Source organism: Coturnix japonica, chromosome 5 (genome assembly GCF_001577835.2).
Source record: "Coturnix japonica isolate 7356 chromosome 5, Coturnix japonica 2.1, whole genome shotgun sequence".
Taxonomy (NCBI): domain Eukaryota; kingdom Metazoa; phylum Chordata; class Aves; order Galliformes; family Phasianidae; genus Coturnix; species Coturnix japonica.
The window spans coordinates 45,874,556-45,887,237 of record NC_029520.1 but is presented as its reverse complement, the minus strand read 5'-3'; the positions used below and the strand labels follow the sequence as shown (position 1 = coordinate 45,887,237).

The window sequence follows — 12,682 nt, the reverse complement described above, 5'->3', positions numbered from 1 at the left end:
AACATTCCTGCCAGTGAAAAGAAACCACTGAAAAGTAATTAAACACCAGACCACAACCAGGACACTCAATCAGCATTAAAACATCTCAATGTTAAATACAACTGCTCAGGATTCTTGAAGAAATTTCAGCATTCAAGACCACAATGGAACGAATACTTTAAAATTTCAAAACATTTTGTTTACGTTATCTTATGAAAAAATGAGGTGTTACTCTTCATTTCTTAATCGATTCTGGATAATTACAGAACAAAGTCAATTAACCAAGAACCAATGGCAACTCAATTGGCTGGTGAATGGATAGCTGTATTTGTTATGGCAGTAATTTATCTAGGCTATTTTGTTAAACTGTGTACTGTACTTACCCCATTCCATTCTACGCTCATACTCACTTCCTCGCCTCCATCGGGACCACTCTCGTATTTTACCACATCAACATTGAGACTTTCTCGGCTTCGCCTTTTTTCTATGCTCTCAGGGTCATTGAGCACTTCAGCAACTCTCTGTTTATGAACATTGTCAAGACCCTGAGAATAAAACAGAATAAGTTTAAGTGATATGCTGTAGTAGTCTAAAACTTACACAAAAACTGCATAAACAAAGAATCCAAACATGGTAATTCATCATCTTTTTGCTTTCAAAGGACAATCAAGATTAACTGTCCTTTACTGCAGGCATCAACACAGCGCAGAGTGCTGCATTATCCCTCAATCTCTAATATTCATCCCATCAGCTTGCAAATCTAACAGAAACAGCAACTGATAATTTGTAACAGCATTTTCAAAGTTAGGATCAAGCAGTTGAAATTCAAGGAGGACGCCAGGCAAGAGACAGCAAACAGCGAAGTGTTTATACATTCTGAATAGAGGATAGGCACCAAAGTCGAAAATCTGCAAGACCATAATGCAGAGGTAACACGAAGGAGAATTCTCATACTTGCCTGTTTACGAGATCTCATTGCTGCCTCTTCTAATGTTTCAGCAGCTTCAAATTTGCCTTGTCGTCTGTAAAGTGCCCCAAGGTTCTTTAAGGTAGTTGTTACTGTTGGACTAAAAAAAAAATATATATATATACACATTAGCTTCTTCTCAATTCACAAACTAATAAAAAATAAATGAATGCAGTATAATCTTTTTGTAATTACTGAGACTTGAAATACACAATACCTTACTGCACATATATGAAAAAACTGTTATGCACCCTCAAACTGCATTAACATCTCATGCTATCATTAGTCAGCATCCTTGAACCTGAATGTTAGTAACAAGTCTCTGAATCTACCCATGAGAAAACTGGAATGTTTCTCAGATGCATCTCAAGAGGCAAAAATTCAGCTCAGTTCTAGTGTGTCCAACTGAGTAATTCTGAAGCATCCAGATAATGCGCTCACTCGGGCACACAGTGACTGTTAATGTAGCACACGTTCATCACAAAACAGAATCACAGTAGAGTTGGAATGGACCTCTGGAGATCACCCAGTCCAACTCTAAATTAACAATTCCTTCCATCAGCTTTTACATAATAACTACTTTCATTTTCTGTGCTAAACCTGAGCAACGGAGCAAAGGAAAAAACACACCATATGCTCCACTAGCAAATCTGACTCCCGAGACATTTTTGATTCACTGATGCAATGAGAATTAGCTCATAGTATTGTTTGAAGGTTTGCTCCAGTATCAGCAGAGAAAAAATTCCCCATGCCTTAGAATGAAATTAAAGCAAAGCACGCATGCAAAGCATGATGAAAGCTTACATTCCTGTTTCTCTTTGTCCAAGATAAGATGCACATTCTCATTCACGCAAAATTAACATTCTTCAGGCTTTGGAAACTCAAATACTGCATGTGTAGCAGTTCTAACTTTGCTTTCTTATGCAAGACAGAAAATCAAAGCCCAGGTATTTGCACACTCTTTCACTCCTGACCTTCTCTACAGGCTCTGTTGGGGCAGGGAGAGCACGCAAGCAAATTGAAAGTATAAAAAGAAAGGTGACCTACACTAGATCCAATCAGCCTACACTAAAAGCAGCCTCAGGATTGCAAACTGCTACCATCTGCGCTCCTGAAAGCCAGCCTTAGGTCTGAGTATCTAATATTGCAGTTCTTGTTGCCATAAGCAAATTGCTCATTTGTTTTCATTTTAAAACATGCTCTAGTCTGACATTTCTGGATACTGTCTGTTGCCACGTGGTCATTCCAAGAAAGGAAATACTGACCTGTCGACTTTGCAAGCTTTGTACCAGCCACCATATTCTCCAAAAGATGTGCCATCTTTTTGCTTTCCCTAAAAACAAGAGTAACATTCAATAAAAAGGACTCATTTGTAACTAAAATAATAAAAGCTCCAAAAAAGATTTATGACACAGTGGCCTTACTTTGCACTCTTCCCTCTCTTCCGCATGCATCCAAATAGGCTTATTTTCATCTAATGGAACAGAAGAAAATATTTTACAGTAATACAAATCTACAAAATGTTCACTGCAATATTTCAGCCCTTCTGAAGTAAGGCTAAAAACCACAGAAAGAAGCACCAGATGAATGCAACATTTTAAAACTGTTTTACAATTCTGTCCTTTTTTCTGATCTGAACAGTTACTTCTGAGAAGCTTTGAAGTCAATACGTACTGCCATCCATTTATCGGGTACCTCGTCATGTGCTAGCAAGCACACATTTGTTTCTTTTACCATAATGATTATTTTGACATCTAATAAGTGGTGCATATGCTACTGTCACAGAATGCAATAAAAATTCTGTGACTTCCAGTTGATGAAATGGTGTACAATATCCTTAAACTTACAGCACAAATATCCTTAAATTTACACTACAAATTAAGATTATTTTCCAATTCTTCATGCGTTAGTGAATGACTCATCAATATATTTGCTATGTCCTTAAAAATTTGTTCAAATGACTGGAAAGTGACATTTTGAGCATCTATAAAAATGCTAAAATCAGTTTCTGATGTGCATAATCTTGCCATAAATAAGATGCAAAGGATATAAACCTAACCAAGGCTCGCTCACTGAAGAAACTCTCATTTCGAATTAAATGTTATTTCTGTATCAATTAAACACCTTCTTATGCTGAATTTTACAGTACCTTAACTCATCTGCTATCTCACTGCTCAAATCTGCTTCAAGCAGATTCTAACCAGGATAAGATCAACCTCTGACAGATTTTCTTTCCTAACTACTACAGAAATTAAACATACTTTAAAGTCTAAGGACTAAGTTTCTTACCATCTACAGAGCCGAATTCCCGTTCATGAGCACGAGTAAGAATCTCTTTGTACAAAGTTTCCGCTTGCTTAAATTTGCCCTGTTTTAGATAGCAGGATGCCTAGAAAGAAAACACCCCCAAAAAAGACAACAGCACTTTTTAAATTTAGTTTGAGAAATAATACATTTTGAATGATGTACTGAATACATTCAATTCATGAGAAAACTTTACTTCTCTTAGATTTACTTATAAGCCTTACCAGGTTATTCTTTGTTTTTGCAACATTTGGATCATCTGGTCCCAGCTTAGTTTGGTAAATTTCCAGTGCTCTCTGATAGTAATATTCTACCTCCTCATATTTACCCTGGTTCTGGCATAGTAAAGCCAAGTTATTTAACTGTTTGGCAACATCAGGGTGATCTTTCCCCAGGACCTGAAACAGAAATATCTCACATTAAATCATTTTCCAGTGATCATATCATGGTTTAGAAATGCATCATGTAAAAATAGCCCATTGGTATTGATTCCTCAGAAACTTCAACGTGAAGATGATAAAAGAGGACTTGGCAAGAGAAGGATATGATAATTACTCAACGATATTACAAATTCAGAAAGCTGTAGAGAAACCGGTAACAGGCATATTTTTAAATCATATAATTACGTTAAAAGCAGTGTATTATCCAGATAAGCCTGAAGATGCAGACATTCCATCACATGGACCATGATAAATATCCACATACTCCTAGAATAATCAATTTAAAAGTTTTAATTAAGTTTCCTGTTTAATCCCAGGACTCTTGTCAAATCAAAGATCCCTTAACAAACAAGAGGGGAATGAAGATAGAGAAGGTTTATTACAAAATACAGAATTTGGAATACACCCACAGTGCTGCAACAGCTCTGTAGGAATTTAACATTGTTTTACATCTCACTGACATTGCTAACTACTGTGATTGTCCAATCAAAACATAGAACAAATACGAGGAAGTTTACTTCTGCCCCCCAGAAAAATCTATTCAAACGTGTTCTGTTTGGTTTTTTTGTTGTTTTTATGGGGGTTTGTTTTTGCAATTGTACCTTTTCTCTGATTTCCAGAGCTCGCTTACACAAAGGTTCAGCTTCTTTGTACTTTCCCCGTTTACCATAAAGAACTGCAAGGTTGTTTAGAGTTGCTGCCACCTGCCAACAGAGAGTAGCAATCATTACATCCATTTGCTGATACAAATAACTATCAAATTAATGTCCCTGCAATGAAATGATGTTTTCAAATTTTCTTCTTGAATTTTGCATATGAAGAGATTACCAAATGTTATTCACAAAGTTACCCCCAAAGTTATTTATACTGCCTTGCTTCCAAACAAGTGGCATGATGAGAGATACCCCACTGATTTTTAACACCGGGTACAGAAGTTTGATTCATGCTTCATTTAAAAGCAGCAGCAAAACAAATCAGAAGAGCACCTCCAATCTGAGTTCACTCAATCAATAGTGATTTGAGGAAGCAAATTAACATTTTTCTTTATAAATTCATTTCCCATAGAAGGTCCATGCAATCTGATCCAAAAATCAAGTAAGTCAGGTCATGTGTGGCAAAACAGCATTGAATAGAATGCTTATAATTAAAAGAAAATGAAGAACATTACAACATGGCCTCCTACCTGTGCTGTTTAGAGATAAGGCAGGTCTTAAAAACTTTCCTGTTGAGTTTAATATTAGAATGAGTTGGGGAAAAAAAAAATTATCAAAAAAACAAAACTAAAACCATAGCATTGCTTGTATACAAACCGCTGGATGATCTTTGCCCAAAGTCTTTTCACGGATAGCCAAGGCATCATTCAGGAGATTTGCTGCGTCTTTGTATTTGTTCTGGTCTCTGAATTTTAAAAAGTCATAATTAATACTGGGGATTCAGAATGGATGTCATAATAATGAATCTGGCTTCAGTATTGGACTAAAGATATTACTGTAACAGTGGGTTAATTGAGAATATGTTTAAGAACGGCAAAGCAAAAACATGAAGCGCATAACTGTAGAGTAGCTAGAGAGCTCAGGACCAGTAGGTATAGTTTTGACTGTGTTGTCCAATTTACCTCTCTAGATTACCTGGAAGTGGATAACCAAGACATGCTTCCTCAGCATACCAAATAAGGACAGCGCTAATTTCAAAATTACTTTGCTCTCATGACAAAGGCATAGGCAAAAATTCAGCAACTCACTTGAAATTTAGTATGGGTGGACATACATTTTGCTGGACCCTCTTGAGGGTTTTATAAAACAGAGAACGGAAAATAAGATAGCAAAAATGCTGATCTGAACAGTTACAGCCAAACGTCAACTATTTGTTTAACTGGTATTTATCTATGTCACTATACGAACCTGTACACCAAAGCAAGTATGTTCAACATAGTGGCAACATCAGGATGGTCGTGACCCGAAGTCTTCTCCAGATCTTCAAGAGCTTGTTTACAAAGAGGTACAGCAACCTCGTATCTACCTTGGGATGCATACTGAATAACAAGGTTATGAAGGGTCCTTAATCTTGCAGGAATCTCATAGCCTCCTTGCTGGGCAGCAGCTGCTGCACTGCTATGCTGCTGTTGAACTGGAAGAAATCCACAGGATTTTAAGTTGTTTAAAAAGATTGATGTAACTTGAAGACATTTAACATTTTAAGCTCAATAACGCACAAAAGACTTGCTGAATTCTATTTCTCCAGTACAAAGCATTAGTATCAGAATGGACTTCACTTAGTTCTTCACATTCTCTCCACGCTTCATAAACAAAGGTACTGCATTAGCATTATTTTACTGTTTTACTAGCTCAGGAGGTCTAGTTGATAAACAAATGGAGAAAATAGAAAACTATGTCATACTTCACCTCACCAAACTATTAACAGTTCTCAAGACTATAACACAATTTTACAATCAGAAATCTTAGAATTTGCCTATGGAAGGGAACACTCTGCAGACAAGCAACATACTGGCAGAACGTGTCAAATTATTTGTTCTTTTTCCATTACTATCTTTCTCTAAACATGCTTCTGTTTCACTCAATTGTCATATTATTTGATCATTCTTTGTGATACAAAGAAATGCCCAAGGTTGGTACAAAAAGGATGAGAGCACCTCAGCTTCCACAAGTAACAACTATAAGGGAAATGGCATCAAGTCAATACCTGTATCAGTGTTTTGATTTTACTTACTAATCCTTAGGTTTAGCCATTTGTTTTCCAGTAGTGACTAGCTTTTGGCTGTTGCAACCCCCTCCCACTCCTCCAAACTATCCCTTTCCTCTTTGCCTGGGAGATTAAATCTCTTACACATTTGCACTAAGTTCTAAACACACAGAACAAGGGTTCCTGCCATGAGACTGACTTTATTCTCTCTATTAAAGGAAAGACTCTCACAGCAAGTAGAAGCTTTTTCATGTCAGTAGAACCATACAGTTCCAAACTTACATCCACAGTCATCCTGCCAAACCACTAAAGCATTTCAGTTTTGTTTTTTTTTTCCCCTGGAGGTCAAGGAAATTACCAAAACAGTACAAATATAGATGGACTACACAGGTATACAGACAGATCTGTCACTCAACTTTCTTAATCTAAAGCTCTAGGTAAGGCCAGATAAGCTCTGGATGAAGTCTGTGATCAACACTAACCTTACATAATCCTGCAAATCTTCCCTCCATTGCTGTTCTCATATACTCCACGCCTGATAGCAAGGTAACCTTGCATGTGCTCAAAATGGAAATTCAAAACCTTTGTCGATAAGCAAGGTAGGCCCTTTCAATTTTTTTTTCCCTGTCATTTATCTACTAAGAATCCCTATACCACTAGCACACCACATATACACCATCAATATATTGTATAATATCAGGCTTACATCGGTAAGAAAAACAAACTATTTCAATAAGTAAGGCTAATCTATCAATAGCTCCTTTCAATCTATAAAGCAAACTTTGTACCTATTCATTGGTCCCTCTGACAGTATCTCTAGAATGAGTAATGAACTAAGGAAAACAATTTTAGCAAAGGGCAAAAGATTGAATGAGAAAGACTTCATGCCCCAAAATGTTAAATCAGATCATTTAAAAGGTCATTAACAGAATTGCCGTCTGGGCAGACGACCAAAGAGCTTCAATGTTTCAGAGAATTTGCCCCCATCACCTTGAACAATTTCCTCCATTCTGAAGCCCACAAAAAAATAAAGACTGCAGGACCAGCTTTATACTGACTTAGTTCCAGTGTTTTGGTAGTTCCACAAATTTTACAACTGCTAGTAAGCTCTTTAAAAATCTAGGCCCCAGTTCTACACGCAACAATTAAAACAGGAAAACCAGTTGTGATATTACTCTAGTAGGACAAGAGGCATTCACCACTTCACTATGCCCCAGAAAACCGTACATATGGATTCACTTTTCTGATAAGCATCCTTAGCCTCTGCATTACAGAGATGAAGTAAAACTCCAATTAGAAATGTACTTACTTCCCTGTCCTTGGTCATCTTCATCATTGGGAAATAAGTCATCCAAAGGCTCTTTGGTGGAATCTGTATCTTTATCCTCCTATAATAAGAAAACAAGCCCAAACAAATTGTTACAAAATTAAATCTGAAGAATAAAGTCAATTTAATCCACAGCTCTGAAGGAACACTCCACATCCACAACTTTGGAATTGCCAAGAATAATGCTTCTTGAAGAAATTTAATGTAGGTCTCACGTTCAAGTGTACTTACATCCTCTGTCCTAAAACAATATGGGACACCTTCAGGAGATCCAGGAATAGAAATCAGGTCTCCTAGATTTCAATCTCAAATTAAGCTCCTAAGAACATACTTGCTACTTTTACCAAAACATTATGCCTACAGAAGAGTACCCATGGAAGAGCTCTACTGAATACACCCTTGTCTGTTGTACTCAGAAGTTATATGTGCAGTTGCAGACAAGTAAGTGAAAAGAATGAGACTGATCTCAAGAAGGAGAATAAATTTGGACTAGCAACCAGAAATAGATTATGCTCCCAGCCTGATTCACATACACAAAGCCTACAGTGTATATATACCTATATTTGAAGTTCTTGGAAATTTTAACCTCGGTAAGAAAACCCAGCTGTGCATTCCTTTTTTTCTGGCTCTCCATCTAACACTTTCTTTCTGCAGAAGAAGAGGTAACTGCTGCTGCTGGCACTCAGACTCAACAGTTGCAAAACAGGTGCTCTGCAAAAACTTGCAGGTTGATGAGACTATAAACTTCCTGAGATCCATTTTTAGATGTGCTGATTCCAAGTTTACTTGGAGTATATACAATTGACAAAAGGATAAACAACAGAGGCTGTCCACGTGGTTAGTGAAACCATAACGGTGTTTTTGTTTACTTTGTTACTACATGCCAATCAGATTTCATCTAGTGGTGTTATTTAGGCCATCTACAGATTACAGTTCAACTTATAGAGCACAGAAGTCAGAGTATTCCCTCCTCCTGTCCCCTTTTTTCCTCCTTAAAGAAAGTTTATTAAATGGACTTCACTGGCAGTATTCAACTACAAATACCAACACATGAAACAGAACTGAAAAATTCTGAATTCTTCTGATCAACTCTCACTATATTAAGAAGGATTTAGTCAAGCAAGAATAAAATACGCGTTTTCACCCATCATGCTGCTAATTGGTTATAACTGTAAGATATGACTGAGTAGGTCTGAACACACAAAACAAGATCTTTTCCTACAGTACTGTCCAGGAGGAGAAATAAAAAGATGATATGAAGAGTAAATTAGTTAGAGATCTTTTCAAGTGGTTAAGTTACTTCTGTAAATTAAAATCGTACCCGTTTGCTCTCTAAATCTAAGAACATCTAACAAAATAGGTTAGGTAATGATGACTGAAAATGGACATATGATCACAGCGTACAGCAGAAGGTCGAGAAAGGGGATCCTATACTCGTGCAAATTTGCAAAAGATAGAAGCTTGTTGAGACTACAAAGAGCTTGCATTAGATATAAATGAAGTATGTTTCCTGTAGTCCAAATAATTCAAGTGCTCTTTGTTCTTAGAATCCATAATAGTTTGCACTGCTTGCTTATTTTTAACTGCTGAGTGTATAGAATGTAATTTTTGGTCTCAAATTCAGCTTATAATTTTTAAGCTACTATGACACTACTTTACATATTTTTCATCTTTTTTTTTTAATTTAAGTACCTACGGGCAGTGAAACATTTGCTCTCTTACTCTAAGAATCTAAATGATGTGACACTAGTATAAAGCAATCACTTTAATGAAATGTTTATGTTAGCAACAAACAAAACTCTTCCATCTGTCATTTTTTGCTAACTAGGCAGATTAGACCACAAGCATAAACATAAGCTAATTTTTGCCATACAGCTACTTACTGATGGTGAAATATCATCGTCATATTTTTTTAACTGATTCATGAATTCTAGATGCTTCTTTTCTTCCTCCAGTTGAGCCACGGATTGCTCACTTTTCTGTAGTTTCTGTTGTGTATTGGCCAGTTCATCCCGTAGCCACTGATTTTCCTGGCACAGTCGGCGAACCTGAGCACGCAGTTTTTGCTTCTCTGATTCCACTGCATTTAAGTGATTTGACAAGGCCATCATTACCTAAAAGGCAGAAAGTATCACATGACATACCTCCTCCAGAATGCAGTCCTGTATTCAGCACTAAAGTGTTTTATTACTTAAAACCTGCATCATTCATGAGATCTGGACAACAGAATAACGATAATACTTCAGCAACTATTATACTACTCAGATCTAAAGGTGCACACAATTATACAGGCATCCGAGTGTGTAGGTAACCTACATGTTTGAACCATTTTTGTCCTGTAACACAATAGAGCGGCCATAAAAACAATCTACTTGGATTTTTCTTCTGCAAAGCAATGTCAAGTGAAAAATGAGTGTTAAGTGAAAGCCAAATGCTATATGCAGAATGCTCTGCTTTCACTGTATATGTTAATATATCACCAGTGCAAGTAAAAAGCACACCTTCAAAGAATGGTTCAGTGGTGATAATAAAAAGCTTATTTTAGATGAGTTTGATGCTCCTAAGTTTCATGTTTCTTTAAAGCAATGTTATTTCAATGTGTTTTTGAACTAAGCATTTAACATGAAATAACTGCTGTTCTTAACTGAAATTTCAGGTCTCTAAATCAAACATTAATTCTTAGGAACTACTTTTTCCTTTTAAAGGAAGATAAAACATGAGGAATAATTTCCTAACACCAGTCCAAATCTCCAGACTTCAGCATCTGGCTGCTTGTGTGTTGAAAATTAACACGCATCTTCTCATTCACCTTCTGCAGATGATACCTTCCTTCACTACAATAGCTTATGGAATATAGCACAGAGACCCTTCTTCAAGGCATAAATGAAGTCAAATTCTATACTAAATCTGTAACCTTCAAAATGCATTAAAATTCAATTTTGATTTGTTAAGTTTTTCAATAAACATTGGAGAATCTTAAACCCCAAGAGCACTGTAAGCTTGTATAAAGAATCTCAGAATTAAAGGAATAAGAACACAAATGTAAGATCACAGCAGAGCTGAAAGGTCAGTTTCCTAAACCCATTTGTGCATGACCTCCACACGCTGTATTTCAGAGTTAAAATGCTGATGCTTGGTTCTTGTTTGAGCAGCTCATTACCTGACTAATGCCATGGAAAACTAATAGAAAATAGCAGCCACCTCACCGAAGCAAAGAGGAGCTTAGTTACGGGCTTCAGGGCTTTGAGACAGAATGTATAATTAGTTCTGTAACACAGTAAGACAGCCTCCATTAATTACAGCAGTCTGCTTCCTTAGCATAAAATAATAACTTCCATGACTCAGCATACTGCTAATATTCAGTAAGGCAAATGTACATCCATCAAAACTGATTACGTTTACTTTAAATTAACAACCTGAAGTCAAACAATGACCTCTTGCTGTTTTTTTAATACAGTAAAAATTTAGTCAAAATCCAAAATGCTTTATTTCTACTTGAGTTTTACCTGTGCTTCACTAAGGCCGAGTTCCAGCATCTCCAGTGACTTTCGAATCATGTTTGATTTCTCTTCAACCAGATTAGTTTCATCATCTTTCTTCAAACATTTCAGTGTTTCAAGTAAGCTCTGTAAAATCGAGTTGTGTTCATTCTTCAGTGCCTCTAGTCCATTAATCACTTGCTTAGTTTTGGCAATGATTTCATCTTGAGTGAGCTTCTCCAACTTCTCTTCCTTTAGATACACCATTGTGGACATGTTTTCATACATTCTGAAGAGGAAGAATACAATAGTTAACCAAAGGGAAAAAATAAAACAAGAAATTCTCTAAAGGATTCTGGTTTGTGCAGAAGCAAATAGAGGAGCTGGTGTATGAAAGAATACATTATAATCTGATAGATGCCACTATTTGTTTATTTATTACAAATATCCACAGAACAACACTTGAAAAAACAGTATCTAACCCTCTAAAAAGAGGTCAGTTATGGAAAAAAATGAAGTCTTAGCTTTTCTAGTCCTTGGAAAAGGACAATCTGTGTTTTGAAGTTAATAACTGCCCCCTAAGTCATTGTTGCAACACATTCATATAGAATCACATACAGACGATTGTCTATGGATCTAAACAACTGTCTCGATGAAGCTGCAACAGCTGCTAAATGCTGGAAATATGGTTTGTATAGCACAAACTTTGTGAGAAACATTTCACTGTGCTGTTTTACCAGTAGCTCACATACTATATTAAGGCTATAAGACTTCTGGATGTTCATAAATGCCTCTACCAAATGCCAGGTATAGAAAGCCCTGTATTTTTATCATTGCACATCCTGTTAATGAAGTACCAACCAAATACAACAGCACCAAACTACAAAGAGAAGATGGAAATCAATTCATCCTATTTCAGCATCACCAGAAAAATGTCCTATAATGAAAACAGAATGTAGAAAGAAAGGAATAACTTCAAGCATACTGGGAAGTTCACAAAGGAACAAGCATCCACACATCGTGACAACAGCTGGAAGATGAGCTTACTTTAAGGTGTTACATAAAAAGAATGCTGCTCATTCTCTTTATATACACTCAAATCACCTTCTCTGTTACGACATTCTGCAAAGTGATTTGCAGAATCATACTCATTCCTCACAAAAGAGCCATACAGTAATTTGTTTTGTTATCAGCTATTGTCTGAAAACACAGATAGTCTAGAAAGCAGTCAATTCAGTTTCACTACAATTTAGCTCCATGTGAACTTCATACTCACAAAGAGATGCAATCTGGAGCACACGTATCTGTATAAAACACCCAATTTAGCATGGCCTAAGGAATCAACTCACTGAATCCTGATGAGCAGAACACCAATTAAATATTTCCCATTTAGAACCAGAGAAATATCACCTGAACAGCATAAATATCCTTTTTAAAAATGCATACTCTCAAAAATCATGTATAAATGAATTATCATGTAAGCAGA

The 12,682-nt window shown here is 36.4% G+C and overlaps 1 protein-coding gene across 6 annotated transcripts in view; it reads right to left on the bottom strand.

Moving 5' to 3' along the window:
• Positions 1 to 12,682, bottom strand: part of KLC1 (kinesin light chain 1) — a 36,449-nt gene that overhangs the window by 13,515 nt on the left and 10,252 nt on the right. For 3 of the 6 annotated variants that reach the window (XM_015865500.2, XM_015865495.1, XM_015865497.2), the window contains 12 exons: positions 11,224 to 11,485; positions 9,601 to 9,831; positions 7,700 to 7,778; positions 5,592 to 5,817; positions 5,001 to 5,088; positions 4,293 to 4,394; positions 3,475 to 3,648; positions 3,236 to 3,335; positions 2,371 to 2,420; positions 2,212 to 2,279; positions 938 to 1,046; positions 363 to 524 (listed from right to left, as the gene is read on the bottom strand). In XM_015865500.2, coding sequence (XP_015720986.1) covers positions 363 to 524; positions 938 to 1,046; positions 2,212 to 2,279; positions 2,371 to 2,420; positions 3,236 to 3,335; positions 3,475 to 3,648; positions 4,293 to 4,394; positions 5,001 to 5,088; positions 5,592 to 5,817; positions 7,700 to 7,778; positions 9,601 to 9,831; positions 11,224 to 11,484 — 1,650 coding nt within the window. In that variant the 5' untranslated portion in view covers position 11,485. Of the gene's footprint in view, positions 1 to 362; positions 525 to 937; positions 1,047 to 2,211; positions 2,280 to 2,370; positions 2,421 to 3,235; positions 3,336 to 3,474; positions 3,649 to 4,292; positions 4,395 to 5,000; positions 5,089 to 5,591; positions 5,818 to 7,699; positions 7,779 to 9,600; positions 9,832 to 11,223; positions 11,486 to 12,682 lie in introns of those variants that run through there. The other 3 variants (XM_015865494.2, XM_015865496.1, XM_015865498.1) reach the window with 1 other exon arrangement.